The sequence below is a fragment of the Oryzias melastigma genome, linkage group LG17, assembly GCF_002922805.2.
Source record: "Oryzias melastigma strain HK-1 linkage group LG17, ASM292280v2, whole genome shotgun sequence".
Lineage (NCBI taxonomy): Eukaryota > Metazoa > Chordata > Actinopteri > Beloniformes > Adrianichthyidae > Oryzias > Oryzias melastigma.
In genome coordinates, this window is record NC_050528.1 from 12541043 (window position 1) to 12564024 (window position 22982).

At 36.7% G+C, this 22982-nt stretch overlaps 1 protein-coding gene across 1 annotated transcript; it reads left to right on the forward strand.

Moving 5' to 3' along the window:
* The first annotated feature begins 4167 nt into the window (after nt 1-4167).
* LOC112144260 (cadherin-6) lies at nt 4168-22766 on the forward strand. The gene is made up of 12 exons (XM_024268697.2): nt 4168-4469; nt 8377-8672; nt 10622-10916; nt 11007-11126; nt 12242-12415; nt 13421-13608; nt 13963-14213; nt 14664-14800; nt 16047-16168; nt 17108-17225; nt 18405-18656; nt 20491-22766. The coding sequence occupies exons 2-12, from the start codon at nt 8463-8465 to the stop codon at nt 21030-21032; spliced, it is 2409 nt and encodes an 802-aa protein (XP_024124465.1). The 5' UTR covers nt 4168-4469; nt 8377-8462; the 3' UTR covers nt 21033-22766.
* The last annotated feature ends 216 nt before the right edge of the window (nt 22767-22982 follow it).

The window sequence follows — 22982 nt, forward strand, 5'->3', positions numbered from 1 at the left end:
TGTGAGTTGGGAGTGAGAATGAAAAAGCTTATACCTAGAAACTGGTTGTCAATCACATCATGAAGTCTGAGGGAGGCTGGTTGTTGATCTAGTAGGAATGGGACTGTAACCTGGTAAGAGAGTAAAGCTAGTTTTTGTGGTAAACTGCAAACAGACCAGAGAAATTGAAGCTGAAAGTTAAATGCAGGATAAAAAAACTTTTGTGATGAACCTTATTACTGCAAGTTACTGTAAAGACAAAAACAAATGGATGTCATATAAAAAAAGATGTGAAGCTGAAAAACATGAGGCATGCTCAGTTTTCACAATTTTATTTTGTTACCAAACCAGTAGTAACGGTTTCGTAAAATTTGTTCACTATTTTTTTGTGAAGTTATTTCCTGTTTACAATATATTTTTGCTTACATCAAATTTCAAATTTTGATAGAAAAGCCAATTTTGTATTGTGTTTTTATTTATTTATTTTATTTAACAGAAAAATATGAAAATTAATTGGTTCTGATTCAGTTTAAAGCTGTTTTACAGCAGGTTCCTGCTCTGTGGAGCACATAACAGACAAGAAAAACACTGAGCACTTGTTCAATTATAACAATACAAAGAGAACCAGAATCAGGGCAACTTAAGAAGTCAGTCATTCGTAATAGTAAGGAATGTTCTTTTGAATAGACTAATGATGCTTTGGTGCCAGTAAGAACACACAGCTCAAACATACTCTCTGGGGAAGAAACAAAGTTTTATACAGTGATAATCTAATGAAGTTTACAGAGACAAATCAGGGGATTTTTCTGTCTGAAGTCTTAATTTTGCTCTTTCACCTTTGGTTTCCAAGTTAGTCCACATTCAACACACTTATGTTGAGATTGGTGCATTTGATTTTAAGGGAAGACAATTAAAACCACAAACCATCTGAACATTTATATATAACTCTATGTCAGGAGACCCCACAGGTTACAGATTCCCTCCACGCTTAGCTTACCATGACTCTAGTCTCATTGTGCACAGACTCACCAAAGTTGGGAAATCATGCAAGGACAGAGGAAATGCAAGGATAAAGGGAGAGCGGAAATGTCAAGATTCTGAGTCAGATGAAAAACAGGCTTTTATTCTGTACTTTGCCCTTTAATCTGCAGAGAAATTATATTGTTTGCAAGTAATTGCAAAGATCTACAGAGTAATTCAACAAAAATTCATGTGGCGGGAAATTACCCATCGAAGACACCATAAAGGGAATTTGAAATCTTTTCCAACTCGTCATGGGTAGAAAATCCATGTCAATGACTTTATTAGTTTATCATCTTTAAAAAAAAAACTGAAATGTGACATGGTTTTAAAAAAAACTAAAGCGTTTACAATATTACTGGCGGTACACACAAAGCTGCATTAGAACTCACAAATGGTTGAAAAATAATCATAAATCCTCCACACTAGAACACCTGGTCTTTCTTCAATACACCTCTCTGAACATCCCAACCCCCCAGTGCTCAGGTAACTACAAGCATAAATCCACCTCCAACATTTGAAACATTTGACAGGTTCTCCTGAACCCACTTACAGTGGAAGCAAAAATACCAACAGGTCTACCATGAATTATTTTTAATAATTTATTCTACTGATTTCATCTTTGGCTCAAAAGCAAAGGGAGTTTTCCAGAACAGAGCTGCTGTTGAGGGGACAGGCTTTTATTCTGTTACATTTTCTCTAATTATGATTTCTACAACTAACAATTAAATCAGTATTTATCTATGTCATCACGTTTAAGCTTCAAACCAAAATAAAAAAATAAATAAAAAAAATGGCCTCATTGGGCTTCATGATGGAAATTTCTGTGGTCAAATTGGACTAAAATGATATAACTAATACTAATAAAGATAAAATAACCAGTGGAGGTTAAATGAATTAGTCATACATCACAGTAGAGACAAACATGAATCTTCTACTTTCCACTTTTGTTTATTATTCATAGGATCTGTACTAGTCTAAGTTCATTTGATCGACTTAGTCTTTGTGGTAACAAAAAAACAAGATAAACTTTTGATTGGTGGTGTAGTATTTGGGCTCAAATCACAAACGATCCAACAGTTTAAAGAGATTTAAATCTTCCCTCTAAACCTAACCCTGTAATTCTGATGGGAGCAGTTGTCAGTATGTCGCAGGAACACTGTGGATTCAGGAAGGATGACTGGCAGGGTGTGATTGGAATGACAGGCAGACAGGATGTGGGCACCAGGAAACGGAAACCAGCCAAGGTGACTGAGGAACAGAGGAACAGCCACACGACTGGTTCCAGACTTTCATTTGAACCATCACCTTCAGCTCCAGAGACACTGTACCAAAGACTGTGCCGGAGGTTACTAGAATAAAACCAGAATCAGAACATCAAACCTGAGAGTCTTCTCCAAACACTTTGGGAGTGCAATTATTAACAAAAAAAGGTTTTAAAATCCTTTTTTTCATGAAAGTCATTCAACAATAAGTTTCAAAATAAATTCAATCAATGAGTTTCAAAGTAAAATCCAACATGGACATGGGCCTAAATTAGCTTTACAGGAAGTGAATTTTGAATATGAACCAATTTCATCCATTTATTTTTATGAACCATCTTTTATTAAATCATCAGAAATTGCTGACGACATTAAAAAATGAGAATTGTGTTGTTTTTAAAATCCAGGACACTAGATAGTTTCGCACTTAAAAGTTTGTTAGGAAGAAGGGAGGTAATCAGACATAACAATTGTGTTGTGATTATTTATTAAAAGAATGCATATCAAATAACTGAATAAATAAATGTGTTTTTCAATGATAATTCCTAAAAATTTGATTTGGGAAGAATTTTCTATTTCTGTTGTTTAATTAGTTGTTAAGTTTACTTTCTAATTACCTCTTGTTTTGTTCAAATTGACTAGAGGTTTCTTCAGATTGAACCATAACTCTTATTATTTAGTTCGTCTTAAGATCATTTTGGTTTTTTGCTAGAATAGAATAGATTTGTATCATCTGCAAACAGAATGAATGGCAGTTATTTTAGATATGTTAAATATGTCCTTTATATAGATTATAATGAATAATTTAGGACGCACTACAGACCCTTGTGGGACACCCCAAACATCTTGATTCAACCTCCTATTTTTCTATCCGATGAATGATTTGATCCGTGCCTCAGATGCCATATCTTTCCAGTTTGGTAATATATTGTGATTAATTGTATCAAAGGCTTTCCGCAAATCAACAAATATCCCAACATTTCTTTTTATCTGTTGTTACTTTTTCCACAGCTTGTAATATTGCCATTGATGCTAACATTTCTTCTAAATCTACACTGATTTTTATTTATAATCTTATGTTTCTCACAGAATTTGTCTAATCTTCTTTCAAGATTTTTTTTCTAATTTCGGAAAATTGTGGATCAATAAGATTGGTGTAAAATGAGTGTAGTTGTGTATATCTCCATTTTTGTATAGGACGTGTTAAAAAAAATTGTTGGGGACCCCAGGCAATCGCCTATTGATAAGTCAGCCCTTGATCATTGCAAGTTGACATGATAGTAGGGGCGCCCTACCACATACTTCATTACGTGGAAATGGGGGTTTAATCTAGGAAACCTGTGGGGAAAAACAATTGGCTTTTTGTTTTTTTACGAGACTGCACTCTGGGTGATTGCCCACATTACCCATACGACAACCAACCACTGACTATGCACATAAACATTTTCTAACACAAGCACCAGAATTTTTGAAGTATAATCACTTACAAATTGTGCGGAGGAGCTGAAGATGTAACTCCAGATGGATTTGGTTGTTTTCCTCTCAAAGGTTTATTTTATTTAAAAATAATAAGTGTAACTTGTGAGCACATTATATTTGTATGACTAAAATTTGATTACCTTTTTATTATTATTATTTTACTATTGAGACAATAACTGAAGATAAGATTTAAACCTTCACATTTGTACGTTTGAAGTCCTAAAGGTGCTAATCTGCCGGTAATCCTCTTAAAAATTCACAGATGAGTTTCATTAGAGTCAAACTGCAGCCTGATGAGAACAAAGCGAATTTATCTAAATAAAAAACTTAAACGTTTCTTCAGTTTTTGTGTCTTTTCCAGTGATGTGAGATATCAGTCATGAAAATGGGTAAAATGTTCATACTTTATTTTGTAAACAAGTCTGACTTTATCCGTTGATAATCCACAAGATTAAATACTTCAATTACTAATGAGTTCATTAAGCCTGATTCATATAATTGTTTCAAAATAAAAGCCATCCTTGTCAGATTATTGTTTGACCTTTTCTGACACTTTATGTAAATATCTGCGCACGTGCGCCCTCCACTTGGAACGCGCCTGCGCGGTCCAGGGAGGTGCACCTCTTGTGATCCCCGCGTGGCCCGTGGGAGGTGTTCGGGTGGAGATGGAGCTGCTGCGCTGCGCCGTCAGTCCTCTGTGCGTATCCGCCTGCAGGAGCATCCATCCCGGTGAGTGTCCTTGACGTCTGCTGCTTGTTCTGTCCTGCAGTGGCTTCACTTACCAGCTTTTTTTAATGTTTAAAACGGTTCTTGACTTTTTTAATATTTCACAGTTTGTTGTGGTCATTCTGTCAGTGTCCGTGCGCGCGCACTGTTGCGCCTCGATTGTTTAAAATTGAAGAAAAAAAGAACAGAGAAAAGAGAAGCAGATTCCTGCAAACGCGGTTGTTCTTCACAGCCTGGAGAGATAAATGCACAAACGCACATAGAGCAGGAGATCTTTGTGGAAACACTTTGAATTTATCTGCTGGCAAATTCATCTTCATGTTTACAAAAAGGTTTTGTACTAAAATTAACAAAACAGCTGAAATATCCAGACAGAAAGTCCTGATTCTGATCTATACTTGAGCTTAAAATGCAATTCAATAAATAAATAATATACGAATAAACCAGAATTTACACATGGTCCGACTTAGATAACATTTAAATAATATTTTAAAATATTTTTATATGTTTCTAATACACAAAATGCTTTAAACATATTTCCTTCACTGAGTTTTTCCCCTCCTTTTACTTCAATGGTTTTAAAATAGATTTTTGCATGAAATCTTCTGAGTATTTTGAGCATAAAATCAATCTATCATGTCCCATTTTCAAGCTTGTTACATTCAGAATTACACCTTCAGTCAATTTTAGCAATTGTGCTTTTTTATTATTTTGAAATAAGAAACCAACACAATAGTGTTGTGTGTTAAATATTTTCAGTAAATGAAATTATAGCTTAAAAGAGCAGAAAATTAAAGCATTTAACATAAATGCAGCAAATTTGCATCTCGATTTTATGAATCTTTCATAAAAACAATTAAAAGAACAGAAAAAATATTTCAATCTTATTTAGAACAATTATATACTTTGTCTTCATTGGACTAATGACCAATAGTGACATAAAATCACTTTAAGTGATCAAAAACACAAACAGTAATGATGTCCCATCACTGAAACAATACAACCGCTGTGAGCCTTTAAAATATTTACGAAATGTTGTGTTGCTGTAAATATTGTGTCATTTGTTTTGTTGAAATTTGTAATTTGTAATTTTGTAATTTGTTGAAATACTAAAAATGTCTGGGAAAAAGCTGAATTATTCCAAATATTTGTCTATTTTCCAGTAGTATGCATTTCCACGCTGACTCAAAGGGCTCTGAGAAGTCCGTTACACAAACAAACTTGATTTATTGATTGACTGAAGGACCCTAAAGCCAGTTCACTGGACCACAATGCACCAGGTTTGATTGATCCTGATTGTGAGGGATAACAATGGCAGCTTTTGTTTACTGAAACCTCTTCTCAGAAAGCAGCACCTTTCTCAAAGTGCCGCTCCAGTGTGAGGGTGGTCTTCACTGTCGCTTGTAAATAACCTCTTTACCTACATTTGTCCTGAACGTAGCGGCTGCAAACAGAGCTGGGAGCACAAAGCCCGACAGGATGGTGCTAACTTTCTCGGAGTTCAACAAAGCCGAGAAAAAAAAAACAAACTGAACTTTGTGCTTTTTAAAGTTTACTTTTCTATCAATTTGACCATAGAAAGAATTTTCTTGGGAAATATACTCAAATAAGTTTATTTGGCTTAATGAATGAGAGTGTAATTAACAGGTTCTTCTAAGGAACTCCTCTACAGTTAATTGAATTGCTTATTTTTAATTGATTTTATTGTTTTATTTTCTATGTTAATCGTTAAAATTAAAATTAGCATTTACATTTTAGAAGAGTGTTCCCCATTTAAATATTTATCTTTATTTAGTACAATTATTCCTATCTTTGCTCATGTATGTCTCATCTTTCGGCATGACTCTTCAGGAATCAATTAAAACAAATTCTGTACTTTTGTTACATTTTAAAATATAAATTTCATCAAATTACATTTTTAATTTGAGTAAACCATCACCTCAAATCTTTAATTTGATGAAAAATAATCATTTTAAATTAAAGAAATGACATAACTTGTTAATTGATCCAATGTTTCACTTTTTACAGTGTAATATCTGGAGAAGAGGATTTTCCCATTTTTACAGCGGCAAACATGGTTTGTCAACATTTATCTGCTATCAACACCTAATGAACTTTTTAATACTTAAGAAGATGTTAAATTTAAAGTTAAATCGTAAATTTTACTTTATATCTTTATAAATAATACGTTTTTTTTGTTTTTTTTTTGGAAAAGAGATAATAAGTCTTGTGCTTTGGAGAGCTGACTGACCGTATTTGCATCAGCAACACTTCATCTGAACGCTGTTCTGAAGTCTTTTCCCATTGATAGGGGAGTTATTGTGACAGGAACATTTCTAAAAAATAATATATATTTTTTTGGGGTTTTGAAAATTAAATAAGTTAACAGCAAGAACACAGGAACTAAGGTAAATGGAAGAAACACAACAAAGCTTTTAGAATGAAAGTGGATCTTTCTGAAGAGCAGCTCTAACAGCTGAAGCTTCAGTTCACTGTGAGTTATGCTGAAGTTAAAACAATCATTTAGGCTTCATACTGGAGTAGAGCTGCTTTCATCTACTGCTGGAAAACGTTCATAGTTTTTCTAATGCTTTAGTTTTGTTTATCTGCCATTTTGCAGTTTTATTATTCATTGTTTACCTTTATTTAACCTCTTTTTTATTTTAATTTGTTGATTTTTTCCCCCATTTTTGGTGAAATATTTGAAAACTTAAATCTAATTGTTGACTGATTTACTTCCATGAAATCTAGATACGAAGCGATAGTTGAATCTATCAGTTGATATCATCCAGATAAAACCAAAAGGCTGAATGGAGGAATGTTTGAAGGACTCACGTGACGTGATCACCTGGTAAAACCTCTAAGCACACATCACAGAAGCTCTGAATGCTAATGAAGGCCTGGAAATGCTCTCTATGTTGTCTTGCTCTTTGTGCACTGTATGTTAATGTGTGTTTGAGTGAGTGTGTTTGTTTGGAGGAGTTCATTTGGTGTTTTAAAGTAATTGGTCATTTACCAGTAAATCATGTGGTTCATTTAGCTGAATAACAGCAGAATTCACCACAATTATTATTATCATTTTTTGTTTTAACTTGTTGATAAGTTGGTTGTTATATAAGACGATAACAGTGTGGGATCTCTCTGTCAAAGTCATATTAAATGTATTTTTATGACAGATTTCATTTCCCATTTGGATATAAAAGAGTGACAGAAAGTTAACTTCACTTCCATTTCTCCCTGATATGACAGCTCTTCCACTGAGCTGTCATAGACCACTTTGCATTTATCATTTTGATACATTTTGTTGTAATGACCGTTTAAAGCAGGGGTGTCCAAACGTTGGCAAAGGGGGTCAGATTTGATGAGGTGAAAATGTTGAGGGCCAATCATTAACTTGTTTAACAGTATTACCTAAAAAAATTCCTTTTTTGTGAAAAATATCGGCACACTTCTGCTAATTTACAAACAAAATGATCCTCTCTTTGAGATTGTAACATCTTTCTACATCTCAAGAGTTGATACATTTGGTGTGTTTGCATGGACAAAAGTATTTCTACAGTGATCAATGGTGATGTTTACTTTTAATGTAGTTATCTGCCAAAACCTATAGTATTGTGTGTCTCAATAATAAGTGGTATAAAAGATTCACAAATAAAAAAAGTTTTTAGAAAGTTATAGGACAATATATCTCAGTGAGAGTATTGTTTTATCATCATAAATCTACTTGAGTAAACGTAGAAATGATACTCTGTGGAGTACAGTTTTTACTAAAGGTTGCTCAAAGAAATATAACTCACGACAGACTGTGTGACATTGTTGGATTTTGTAGTTTAAAAAAAGTTGTGTACATTTTTGTCTTACCTATTTGTTTTCCAGCTTATCTTATGAACTAACATCTTTTTTTTCATAGATGCCCAATGAGCTCAAAAGTGGTGATCCCAAACTCTCAACGATCAAGCTGAGATAGATCCTCCTCCATCCGTGTTCTCAGGAACTATGAGGAGCCTTACGTTGGGTCTTGTGTGGCTCTTTCTCTGTCGCTCAGTGGATGCTATGTCTTTGAACGGGGAGAGAACAGACAAACAGGACATAAGGGCAGAAGTCAGAGAAGAGGCGCTGCCTAAAAGAGTGAAGCGGGGCTGGATGTGGAATCAGTTTTCTGTGATGGAGGAGTACACCGGCACTGACAACCAGTATATTGGCAGGGTAAGTGCTGCTTTAAAGCCTCCTAAATGTTATTTTTTAAAGAAAGCAAGTCTGTCTGACCTAGGATAAAACAAGTTTACTTTTATACAGCGTCAATGTCAAAAATGTAAATTATTTAATTAGCATCTAAAAGGTGAAATATCATTTAATTGTTAAAGAAATGTATTTTGAGTACATTATTTTTGCCTGGGATAAAATATTGAATTTATTCTTCTTCTTTCACTTTCGGCTTATCCCTTTCGGGGTCGCCACAGCGTAACAGCACCCACTGTTTCGCATCAGTGATTTGGCAGAGTTTTTACGTCGGATGCCCTTCCTGACACAACCCTGTACTTGAGGGGCACAGGGACCCAGTTAGGCAGCAGCCTCAAGGGTCTTGCCTAATTTGTTGATCAATCACTTTCTATTAGGATCAAATGATAATTTTCTGCCTTTTCTTAAATTTAAAGTGGCCATACCATGATTTTCTTAAGCCTTTCAGAGTGAACTATATCCATATATATGATCGTCTTTTAGTGTTCCTTTGGAACACTAAAGAAATGAATTATTTATGAAATATTAGTTATATTTCGTGAGTTTTTTTCCTACCCGAAAGTAAAACGACTCGATTCCTGAAGCTGGGAGGGGCTGCTGCGGATAGTACAAGTTTTTAGAAGATTACTCTTAAATGCATCAACGGATCAAAATACCACTTTGAGGTTTTTTATAGAGAGAAATGAACAGTAAAATGCACTTAAAAAGTAGAATTTTCATGATAGGGCCCCTTTAAATTTGTCCTGTTTTACTAAAGAAGGCAAAAGAAAAACTGAAAAAATACAGAAAACCCACTTTGATTTTGGTGATTTTAACATTTTTCTGATGATGGAGGACAAATATCAAGTAAATTAAGCTAAAAATTGTATTTCTAAGTATTTCTTTATTCACATTGTCATGAATTAAGAGCACATGAAAAAAAAGTTGGAAAAATCCTGTGGATGTAACATAGAACCACAAGCTCCCTTGACTTGCAGACAAATAGATCCATGTACGTCTTCATTTTCCTCATCTGAGCTGGTATCTGGCTCAAAACTGTACGGCTGGATAACTCTGATATAGCTCACCATTTTTGTAGTACTGGTAATGCTGGGTTGGGGTTATGAGGGGATGTAATCGAGAGGGCGAGAGTGTAAACAACGGCATGATGGGAAATGTGGGCAGGCTTACTCCGCACCAACAATCCTAGCCACAGCTCAGAGGTGAATTTCTAATTAACTCCTGCCGCTCTGCAGAAACTATGTCCTAGAAAATGACAATGGTATAATCATAATTAAAAGACCATTGGGAGCTCTTCTACAATAGATCAAAAATGATCATGGTGGGACTTTATGATTAAGAATGGATTTGAACTTTTTTTTACACATTTATATTTTTTACACATTTATATTAAGAATTCAGCTTGGGGGCCTCAAAATATTGGGGGCCCAAGCATTCGCCCACCTTTGCCTAATGGTAAGTCCGCCCCTGCTTATTTGTATTTGTTTAAAAAAAATAGATAAATTGCAGCTATGTGACAAAATCCTGGCCATATTCTAAAGCTTTAACTTGATGGTCTGAAACACAGTTTTGAAGCATAATTTTAAAAAAATAAGTAGGATTTTCTTACTGTCTTAAAAGCAGTCCTCATGTCTTCATTGGACAGCTGAAATATTTTTTTTTGTGTGCAATCAACCATTATAATTCAGAAAAAATCATAAGCCTACATATTTAGAAGATGTTACTGTTACTTTTTGCTAAATAAAAATCAAGGAAGAATGATGATTTTTTTTCATTGAGTCATAAACTCTCATATTTCCATGCCAGCTATTAAAGTCTAATTTTGGAAAGACTATAAAAATGTTTCCATACATTTCTATCTTTCAGCTGTGATGTGTAAAACGTCTGTTTCTTTACATTTTTGGGTCTATCTGCAGCTCCAGTCTGACAAGGATCCAGACAACGGCTCAGTCAAGTACATTCTCTCTGGCGAGGGCGCCGGTTCCATCTTTGTCATCGATGAGAACAAAGGTTTCCTGCACGCCACCATGCGTCTGGACCGTGAGACAAAGGCCTTTTATAAGCTGAAAGCCACAGTGGTCAACAAACAGACAGGTCAACAGCTGGAGCCAGAAACCGAGTTCATCGTTAAACTCCACGACGTCAATGACAATGAGCCACAGTTCAGCCAGGAGGTGTACGATGCAAGCGTACCTGAGAGGTCTGATGTTGGTGAGCGATTTCCATCCAGCACACTTTCTGTGCACAGAGGTCAAACCATTCGCAGGACTGTTCTTTGAATTGTTAATGTGATTCTTCCAGGAACACCAGTGATCCAGGTGACGGCTACAGATGCAGACGACAGCATGTATGGGATTGGTGCCAAACTGGTCTACAGCATCAGCCGGGGACAGCCCTACTTCTCTGTGGACCCCAACACTGGTATTTTGACAGTTTATTCATACATCCAGCAGAACAATTTTGTCTTGCAAATGTTGCAAAAGTAGAGAAGACAAAGGATACAGAGGGAGCAAAAATGCGGCATTTGTGCAACAAATTAAAAGTCACTTTATTCTCATAGCTCCGTTTTCTGCTGCTTAATCCAGTGAGCAGAACAAACAAGGCATTCTGGGCAAGAAATATGAGTAAAATGTTGATGTCTTAACAGATTTAAGAGTGAATACTTTTACTCCTTACAGTGAATGTATGTGTCATGCTTTGTCAGTTCGTTTATACAAAATTAATTTAAAAAAATCTTCGAGAAAAAAAAGGCATTCAAGCCGATTAAATTATCAACTATAAGTGTAGAGATTGCATTCAGTAAAACAGAAAACTGTGACTTTTTGGCATCAGTTAACAAAATAAAAATTTGAAAAAATGAGTGCTGTAAGACAGTGGTGAGATGTGTTGTAAATCAAATCAAGTTTATTTATAAAGCACTTTAGCCCAGCTAGCACAAAGCGCTGTACATTAAAACGCCTAGAACACTTGTAGATAAAATATAAGCATACAAACAACTAAAAACCAAGACAGCAAAACAGGAAAAAAGAGTTAAAACAGAGTAAAAAAAACAAATTGAAAACAGTAAAAAGAGAGCAGAGTCTCATGGAACATTATTAGCTTGACTGTAAAAATGTTTTTTTAGCTTAGTTTTAAAAATGGACAGGGACGACGCATCACAAATGTTAAAAGGCAGAGCATTTCAGAGCTTTGGGGCACAAATGGAAAAGGTGTTACTGAGGTGTTCAAGGTGGAGGTGGGACTGCACCAAGGATCAGCTTTGAGCTCCTTCATGTTTGCTTTAGTGATGGACAGACTGATTCATGAGGTTAGACAGGAATCGCTGTGGATCATGATGTTTGCAGATGATATTGTGATCTATAGTGAGAACAAGGAGCAGGTGGACACACAAATATCCAGAACCTACAGCAATGATCTCATAATAGTAATAAATAACAGAGTCTACTGTTAATGACCTTAACAATCATTCTGTGGAAATTACTGCACTCACTAAAGAAGCAACACAAAGTAGAGTCTCATGTTTGATCTTTCCTCAGGTGTAATTCGGACCGCTTTGGGTCCTCAAGACATGGACCGCGAGACAAAGGAGCACTACCAGGTGGTGATTGAAGCCAAAGACATGGCTGGACAAAGAGGAGGGCTTACGGGTACCACTGTAGTTAACATCTCCCTCACTGATGTCAATGACAACCCTCCAGTCTTCACTCAAAGTAAGAAAAATTCAGGAAACACCGTTTTTGAACTAACACACTAGCTGCAACAGAAATGTACTTTGAACATCTAAATCAGTTTAACCAGTTGAGTACAGGGTGAGCTGCTTTCTGTGTCCATTCTGTGTGAAAGTGATTTCTACCCCTCAATGACTGTAGTGGATTTCAACAAAAGTCTTGTTTGAGAGTATAACTGTTAACCCTCGTCTACATAACAGGTGGGAATCTAACATTAAGAGGTTTGGGCAAATGCATAAAATGATCTATTTAATATGTTAAATACTTCCAGCTATAAGATTGTTTTAGCATGTGTGTAAACATTTAAGGTAGCTATTTGTTGCAATCTTCTGCAATACGAAAATTGCACAGGCTGATGTTGTGATGATGATAAATTTGGGATTTATTTAGCAGGCCTGGTGTCAAGTTAATGAAACTGTAATTAATAATTGCTGTGACAGATTTGATGTAAGAATTGTCCAATTGTAAAAATACCTGATAGTGACACTAAGGCAGAAGGGGATAAATTACATACTAGCTGATGACAATGTTTTACCTCGTGACATTTGAATGCTCCTGGATTACACTGTTTCACTTGTGACTTTTGTTTTTTTAATTCAGTTTTGCTTTAAGAAATGTTGACTCTGCTGATATTCATCCAAGGATGTTTGAACACAGTTTGCACAACATCTTGACATCTTACTTTTCTTTTTTTTTTTATCTAGCGAGACTTTACAGTCATGAAGACAAGGCAGATCAAACACTTTCTCAATATGAGTTTTTAATATATGAATCTTGAGTCATCTACATACTACAAAACAAGTATGACAACTCAACAAGCTGCCAAGTCTTCAGAAGTAGAATTTTGTTGTGAATTTTAAAAGCCTCCTTTTGTATTCCTACTTTAAAGACATTGACAAAATTAATTGTACAGATTTTTGACATCACATGATAAAAACACAAATGTTTACCACACCATTGCAGCTTATTATCAGTGCTGTTTTTCAGGTGTATATCAACTAAGTGTTGCTGAGTCAGCCACGTTTGGGACAGTGGTTGGAAGAGTTCAAGCCACCGACAGAGACACTGGGAGGAATGCAGAGATGTCTTTCAATATCATCAGTGGAGATAGCATGGATGTCTTTGATATTTCCACTGACAAGAACACCCAGAATGGAATCATCACTGTTAAAAAGGTGAGTGACTGAGGATGTGTGAAATAACTAAAAAAGACAAACTTCATGGATGTAGTGAAGGACATGAGGGTTGTCCTTTTAATTAAATCATGTTCAAACCATCTCAGTCTGCTTCCCTGGATTTATCTCAAAAAAACGAGCTATTCCTTTATCTGACTGTAACTAACATTTTAAAAACATATTATTAAATATAGTCCTTTTGACATTTTGTAGAGACTTTTTCAGTTAAATAATATCAGAAATTGATGTTTCTTTTATGGTCATGTTAAGATTACTTCTATTTTGCTGATGTCTTTCTTCCACTCCCAGAACATAGAACAGTAATGCTGTTGTTTTTTTCTTTAATTTTGTCAGCCGTTGGATTACGAGAAGAAATCCTCACACACAATAGGAATCCAGGTCCAGAACAGCCAGAAGGACCATGGTTTCATGCTGACAAAGTCTAAAGACACGGCCACAGTTCAGATCAGGGTGGAGGATGTTGATGAACCCCCACAGTTCAGCAAAGATCACTACCTGATGGAGGTGAAGGAGGATGCAGCTGTCGGAACAGCTGTAGGGTCTGTCAGTGCCACGGACCCTGATCAAGTTCGCCGGGGGGTCATGTAAGCACAAATGTTTTTATTTCAAAGCATTCTAACTAATGAAACGAGCAAAATGTCAGCATTCTGTATAGGTTTATGTTGGGACTCAAAAACTTTGATTAAAAATTATAATCTAGATGTTTGATTAGTTAACTGTCGGTTGAATGTTGATGTAATTTTAGAAGTTTCTTTATTCTTAAACATTCATACAATTATTTATGACCCAGTACATAGATGTAAAGAGAGAGTAATGGAACAAAATCATTTAAGTACGTTTATAACCATCCAAATTATTCCTTTTCACAATCTGAATTAAACATACATTAAATTATTTTCGACATTTTCCTCCATCTTCTAAATCCTTTAGGGTTGCTGGAGCCTATCCCAGCTACTGCTGACTATAACTACTTTGATTTTGCTCTCTGATTGTGTTTTCAATGACAACAAATTAACCTTTCTTTTTCATTACAGATATTCCATCGACCGACGCACTGACATGGATCGTGTGTTTGGCGTCCATCCGGGGAATGGATCTGTATTTCTACTCAAACACTTGGACAGAGAGCAGAAGGCCTGGCATAACTTTTCAGTCATCGCTAAAGAATTTCGTAAGTCCCTGTCTGTGGCTTTGCCACTGTTTTTGTTTGCTTTTTGCTAAATGTTTTTCTTTTAATCATTGATTTTTTTAGCTTGTACAAACTAAAAGAAATTGCCTAAAAGTTTAGGTAAAATGCAGATGGGACTTTGTGGAAGACAATCCGATTAGCGGATCTTTGAGGCAACAAAAGAGAAAAAGGCTGATTTATAAAAGTTTTGCATGCGAGAAAATTCAACATTAAAAAAGAAAGTTGTGAGTGCTTTACTAACCAGATTGTGTGCGCTAAATGACAAAAAACATTTTACTCAATCTTTTTAGCATGTTTGGGTTTGATGAAGGTGCAATACGGGCATTCCTGGCGGACTGTGAAAGACCTAGGAGGAGTAGATGCAAATAGATCCTTTCAGTAAACATGATAGGGTTTTATTCAAACAAGCAGGAGTCCAGCGGCTGTTTTGTGTCCAACTTTTGGACGTGTAAAAGACAAGTGCAAACTGACACAATTCTATGTACAAAGGTCTGGAGTCTCTTGAAGAGATGTTGAAACAACAATATAAGACGACAAGAAGACATCTTTTCTCATTGTGTAAATTCTACTGCATAACCAGTTTTGCTATCTTTGACTTAGGATGAGTTGACGGCTTACAAATGAGCAATAGTTTACAAATTTGACATTATCAGCACAAATACAGCGCTGATCTGATGCAAAATGTGTGGTACAAAAGCTTGAGCGTCCAGCCTTACAGTTCGAGTCACAGAAAACGGCCCAAACATAAGAGATATCAGACTTTTTCTATGACTACTGACTGTTTTACTTGTTTCTGCATCTTCTCATTACTTGAGCTCCTTCGGTTGATTTATTGTGTGGAAAAGATGACATGCTAAATCCACATTTATAATCTGAGGCAAATCATCCGCTAATTCTGATCAAATAGTATAACTTTGTTCTTTACTCTGAATCTTAGTAAATCAGGCTACAAGAGGATCATTAGTTTTTTGGGAAAAAAAGCAAACTATAATTGATCTCTTATCTAGAATGTGGAAATTGTTACAAGAATACCCCATTTCTGTCTGACTTTAAAAGTCAAGGACTTGACATAATCTAACTGTTTGCATCTTCAGCTGCTGATGCTCTGTCCTCATACTAAAGTGCTGTTCAATGGGTGTGAGTGAGTATCAGAGAGCGTTTGTTCTGTGATGTGAACCATAGTGTGAGTGTGAAATTGAGTCCAGTTTTTCTGATCTTCACCCTCTAGGTAATCCCCATCAGAGCAGCCATACTCAGGTCTATGTTCGCCTGCTGGACATCAACGACAATGCCCCCACCTTTGCTACTGACTATGAAACCTTCGTCTGTGAGAGAACCAAGGTTGGCCAGGTATTGCATCTTAACAGAAGCATTCTGACTCCTAATCACAAACCTGTTTTGGTCTAATGCATTTTACGAGTCACATGAGCATAATAGCAATTTCCAATATTTATTTTATGTGGAATATTAGCACTGTAACCTAGAAACCTACCTACATTAAACTGTGCAATAACTGTCCTTTTGCCATATATTACTGATTATTCTTTGTATATTTATTGTCTTAGCTCTTTATAATGTATATATTTTTTTATTTTATTTTTTTATCCTCTCACCTATCTCTGTACCTGCGCTGTTGCATACTGGAATTTCCCCACTGTGGGACAATTAAAGGTTTTCTTAATCTTAATCTTGTTTTAAATGCGACATTAAGCAAGGTGTCACAAACGGGCAGACGGCTGGATCCAAGTACAGCAGGTTTTATTGGTACAGACAGGAGAACAGGAGTGAATCAGAGATAAAAGTCCACAGAACTAAATCAGGGTCAGGCAGGCAGACAACCAGCAACAACCAGAGTGGTTAGGGTCCAGGTGAGGGTCGGGGCAAGCGGCATACAATCAGAGTTGAAGAAGAAGCAGGGTCAGGTGAACCAGAAGATAAGATCAGGATGGAAATGCTCAGCAATGCAGACAGAGTGGCTCAAACAAGACTTCGCAATACTGCTGGGAGTGATTGCAGATTTAAAACGACTGTGGGGCTTCTAGGAGTGACCGCAGGGGCTGATGGGAAGTGTTGTGTAGAGACCCAGGAGGTGCTAGTACTCAGGTGATGGATTCCTCTGATGGCCAGAGAGGAAGACAGCGGACCGATTTATAACACAAGGGTGCATTCTTACAGCTTTTGAAAGAACAGTGAGCTAATCAGCCATTATTCTAATGTATCAGTTTAGCAGATGATGAGATGTTCTAGGTCCATGTTGGATGCTGTGATGCATGCTAGTCTCTCTTTCAGCTAATCCAGACCGTCAGAGCTGTCGATGCAGATGCTCCTTCAGCAGGACACAGTTTCTTTTTCAGCTTGGCTCCAGACGAGGCCAACACAAGCAACTTTACTGTCCGTGACAATGCAGGTAGCTGAATATTTTCTTTAAGTTTTATATTATCCAAGTTTATGGTGAAATAAGCCTCGTTTCCACTGAGCAGTCTACTCCAGTACGGTCCAGTGCGGTCCTGTCCGGTATTTTGAGCAATTCCATTGTAAAATAGACCGGTTAAACAGTTCCGACCTGTACCCCATCCGTAGTGGATCCATTGAAAAATAGAACAAGATGGCTGGGTTGGAGTCGCTGTTTCCACCCGTTGGCAGAAAGTGATGATGACATTAGAAAGCACCACTATAGCGCTAAGCTAGCGATTCTGCTTTCCTCTTTATGGTGGTATTTTTCTCAGCCGCTTGCAATCTTCTTTCAAACAACATTCAATTCCTGTTATACACGATGTACAAAAAGTAAAGCAGGAGAAAGACGAGCTGCTGGATGACCTCCATTGTTGCCTCTTTTCTAATCATCGCACTACAATGACGAAATGACACGCTAACGGTCTACACCACGCAACATCCACTATGAAACAAACCACTCAGTGGAAGCAAGGCTTATCTGAGTGGAAACACTCGCCAGAATTAACTGGACCGTACCGTACCACTCCTTACCAGACCAGACCTTAAGTGGAAATGAGGCTATAGTTTCCTAGAAATGTGTGGATAAATGCACTAGCTAACATTTGGATTTTTTTCAAATAGCTTTTCAGTTTTCCTTTTAAATAAACAGAATGTACATCTTGACATTCTGCAAAAAAAGGATGTTGCTTCTGCTTTTTGTTTTTTTTTATGGTGTCACTGAGATTAATAAAGATGCAACTGTTATCAATGTGGAGTCCAAAGGAATGTAAATATGATGCTAAGTTAAACAAAAAGAATCCCGAAAATAACTTTTTGGATATACTGAAGAGTTGGATTTGGTGTGTCAAAATTGTGGCCCAGAAGCCAAATGGTCATTTATAACCTTACAAGTGATAAAGCAGACCAAGGAAACACAAGCATGTGTTCTCCCACAAGCAGAAATAAAGTAAAGAGCTCTTGATTATTTCCTGTCAACCACTCGACCTTATAAAATGACTTGCATCTTGACAGGTTCTTTTGTAATTCATTCATGTTTTAGCTGCTTATTCTGTACGTTATGAGATACACTTTTGCTCAGTCTGATGACTTGTCTTGAGGAATCATCTTCTGATGGAACCTTGCTTTGTTTCAGACAACACTGCTGGAATTTTGACTCGTCGGTCCAGCTACAGCCGCTTCCAGCAGAGTGTCTACCTGGTGCCTGTAGTCATCACTGATGGAGACTATCCTATTCAGAGCGGCACCAGCACGCTCACCGTCAGAGTTTGCACCTGTGATCACAAAGGCAACATGGAGCTTTGCAATGTAGAGGCGATGAGTGACTCTCCTGGACTGGTCACTGGAGCCCTTGTCTCCATTCTTCTCTGTCTCCTCATACTGCTAAGTAAGTAAACATAAATAAAAAAAGTTCTTCCCAACATAGGCTGTTACAAAATTACAAATGGTTTGTCATGTTGGAAACACTTTTCATTTGCCTTGAATTGTTACAGTCCAGAGTGGGACACTGTTGTTGTCCCAAACGTATCAATGTGAGACAGCTTTAAGACAAATTAGTGAAACCAAAATTAGTTTCAAGACAAATCATTGAAGAAAATGAGAAATATGGCCTTGTATTGTATTTGGAAGCATACATTTTAACCCAAGCATGTTTGGAAGATAGATGGATGGACTATAAATAATGTCTGTGAAGGAGAGGAAGAAAAGAAGACTCTTAAGCTTCTCACCAACTGCTTCAAATAAAAAGTCTATTTAATGCAAATAAAAGCACATTTTGGGCTTCCACGTTCAAAACTCTCACAGAAACCTACAACCAAAACCTCAAGACCAATGAACACGGGTTGCAAGCATCGACAGTATTAGAACTGGACAGAACATCCCGCCCCCCCATCATTTTCCAAACAGGAAGTACCAGCTGGTCACAGAAAGCCAAAATCGCATAGACTTCTAGCTATTACTCAGTCATTCTATTTGTCAGGATAGGCATTCTTTGCTCTGGTGTTTCTTTTTAACATCTTCTTGCTAAATTTTTTTTTTTTTTACATATTTTTTCTGTAGCGGAAGTTGTTCAAGTTGTAAACTGACCAATCAGATGCCTCAGAAAAAGTATGTGGTGCGCGCTGGACCCACATCCATCGTTCGGAACGTTGATAGATTCTCCTGAACCTGTTTTTAGTGGCCTTCCAACAAGTTCACTCCTGATTAGTGAGAGTGGTTGCCATAGAAATGATGACTGACTCGGATCAATCGCTTCTTACTAATGTCGTCTGGTTCCAAAATGGTGAAGTCCATACCGCAGAAAAATGGCGACTGAAGTAACTTCATTTAGTTGGAACCGGAGGTAAGGTATTTTCTATGGGTGACCTCACATGGGTTTTGTCCATCTCCATATACTGTCAATGGTTGCAAATTAAACCAGGTCCAGTCAGGGACTTGAATTTGGTATTGACAAATGGATGAAGTCTCTTTTAATTCCTAGAAGTACCAACTGTTTGAAAATTGAGAAATTAATAATTGCAGTTTGTGTCAAGCCGGAATGACAACAAGTCTTTCATATATCAGCATCGAGCTGTGGATGAGAAAGATTTACACCGCTTTGACATTTCACACTAAGCATCATCCTACTGTAGGTGGTGGACATGCACTAGCATCGGGTAGAGACAGTCTATTGTGAACCTCAGTGGCTACATGTGCGTTCAAGAATGTGCGTTTAGCTCGTCCTTGAACTCGTGTCACATGTCCGGTGAAAACATAGCTTCAGAGGATCATTGGAGGTCATTTGGTGTCTCATGGAGAGGACATGTTTCGTACATGTTTTACCCATTTTATGTGCTTCCAAAGAAGTGATTCACTGTACTGTGACTTACTCTCAGTGGAGTCGATCCCATTGACTCTGCATTCAAATCGAAGGGTAACAGTCCCCGAGTTCCCCACAGTTTGCTGCTTCAACAGATGAGAAAGCTGATGAAACATGAATGCTTTTACAATTCAGTAAAAACTACTGTAAATGTATTAAATATTCATATACCTTCAATTCTGAATAACTTATTGACATTGTTGGATCAAGTTGGTGCATTGAATTACTCCGGTTTCCATTTCAAATCTATGAGTGCTGGTTTTTGTTGTTCTTGCTATCAGCTTTCTTGAAGTGGTATTTTATTTTTTTGTCTTATGGCCCTTTTTTGTTCTTTTGCTGTTAACGTTTCTCTTGATTCTTGCAGTCGTTGTTATTTTCTTCACCACCCTGAAGCACAGAAGGAAACAAGAGCCTCTCATCGAGTCCAAAGAGGATGTCCGGGATAATGTCGTGAGCTACAATGATGAGGGGGGTGGCGAGGAGGACACACAGGCTTTTGACATCGGTGCGCTGTACCATCCGGCCACAGCCCTGGAGGAGTCTGCTAAACAGAGACGGGATGTTATCCCCTCTGATGCACTGCTGTACCCGTCAAACCCGTGGCAGGCTCCCATCACTTCCAGTCCTGTGATGTCTGCGGCAGCAGGGGTTTCCAGCAGTAATGAAGACGTGTGGGAATTCATCAACCAGAAGGTTCTGGAGAACGACTGCAACCCAACAGCGCCACCATACGACTCACTGGCCACGTATGCTTACGAGGGCTCCGGGTCAGTGGTGGAGTCGCTCAGCTCACTGGGCTCGGCCGGCTCTGAGGCGGAGCAGGAATACCATTACCTGCGTGAATGGGGACCCAGGTTCAGGAAGCTGGCGGACATGTACGGATGTGAGGATGATGACTTTTCTTAGCGAGATCCTCACTGTCCAAACAGTGAATCCTAGCAGAAACTATGAATGCTCCTTCTGAGCTTTACAGGGATTGTTTTTTACTTTTACACACTGTCTTTAAAGTCACTGTGATTCATGAATCACTTGAATCTTCAATGTAATCCAAAAAAAAAAACCATACCAAAAAGAGAACATTTAGTATATTTTTATGGCTACGCATTTACCATCTGTGCAATATGGGGTTTGAAAACAAGCAGCTTGAAGGTTGAAGTCCAGTTTACTGATTTTTAACATATGAAGGATTTTATATGCAGTAACAGAACATGTTTTTCTATTTTTGTTTTGACCAAGTGGCCTTCTGCTGCCCTTTATGCTGAACCGATGAAGCATGTTGACTGGATGATAACAGAATAGATCCTAAATGAGTGCTTCTTCTCTTGATGTTTTTCTTTTATCTTTATAACTGAAGCTTTGTTTGAGACCATTGTAGAGCCCAGAATCTGCTCCAGAGGACTAACTTTTGATTCCAACTTTCATATCATGTTTTAAGCACAGGTGCTTTTTTATCAGACTCAAAAAGTGGTGGAGATCTCATACGAAAGCTGCATCTGCTTTCAATAGTGCTTTACTCGCTCCATATAGGGGGTTTTCTTATGTTTGTAGTAGTGAACATTTGGGAACATGTATATGTAAACTCAAAACTTAGTTCAAAATGAAATGTTTGCTAAAAGGGGTTTGTTTGAAAACAGAGAAATGTGTGTCATAAATGTTTTTGTTATCAGATCAATCAGCACTCTGAACATATATCTTCTTAAATTCTGTCAAACCTCAGCATCATCTGTGCAGCTGAATGATTCCAAAGCTACAAATAGTCTTTTTTTTTTTTGCTAAACATGTAATTTGAAATCCTTGGCTCTCCTCAGTTTGCATTGCTGACTTGATGAATAGCATAAAACACATTTGACAAAACTTGTAAAAGATAATAAAAATCACATTTCTGTGTTTAACATTTGTCTGTTTTACCATATCTAAAATAAACCAGCAACAGCTTTACGTTAACCAAACATGGCCTAAAATATGGCATAAAAAGCTAAATAATGTACAAGAAGGGAATATATATATATATATATATATATATATGTTTGTTTTCTCTAACATAATGTAAGTGTGGTGAAAAAGAATCTCTTCTTCCGAGTTATAACAAATCTCCCATTAACTGCTTCAATAGCATGTCTTTGTTTTCTCTTCAATGTCACTCTATTTACTGATACCAAGAGGAAAACACAAGCTGGCTAACAAACGACCCATGTGTAAGGCATTAAAAAAATCTTACAATAAACATATTTATGTTTGAATTTTGTTTATTGGTTTTCATAAAACTTACATGAGCATTTTGATGCAGTTAGTTGGGGTTTGTGTCTTTGCTAAAAGCTTTCAGCAAAATTGTCGTCTTTTTTATAGCTTTTTCTTGTTGATTTATTTTTCTGCAAAAACTGACTGTCCGTTATAGGGAGAAATGTCAAAATAAAACCTATATGAGTTGTTTTATATATAATTTTGAGACTATTTTAGTGAATATTTCTTTTGGCCGTGTTATTTTTGTCAATGGACACTAAAAGACATCTAATGTGTTGTTTTCTCTTCACAATTTGATTTTGTAAGATACTTAATTATTGCACATGAAGTGCTTCTGGTTTTTAACATTGTATCAGACAACCATAAAAAATATGGATATTTTAGCTTTGAAAAATCCAGAAAAAAAACTTCAATATTTATCTTTATATTTATATTTATAATTATTTATAATATTTATTTATTTGTTTTTTATTTTTTAAAAATGTTTCGTGTGAAAAAATGTAAATAAAAATGCCATAAGCATTAACTATGTTTAATCAAAACATGTACAAGCTGATTCCAACGAAGATGATGATTAATATCTGTAGAAAAGCTTGCACTGAAGGAACAGTACTT

What these genes read in the sequence shown, in the direction of transcription:
- LOC112144260 (XM_024268697.2), top strand. Translation starts at nt 8,463, where the DNA reads ATGAGGAGCCTTACGTTGGGTCTTGTGTGGCTCTTTCTCTGTCGCTCA. An exon ending in ACAACCAGTATATTGGCAGG is followed by an intron (nt 8,673 to 10,621) that starts GTAAGTGCTGCT and finishes GTCTATCTGCAG; the next exon opens with CTCCAGTCTGACAAGGATCC. An exon ending in GAATCATCACTGTTAAAAAG is followed by an intron (nt 13,609 to 13,962) that starts GTGAGTGACTGA and finishes TAATTTTGTCAG; the next exon opens with CCGTTGGATTACGAGAAGAA.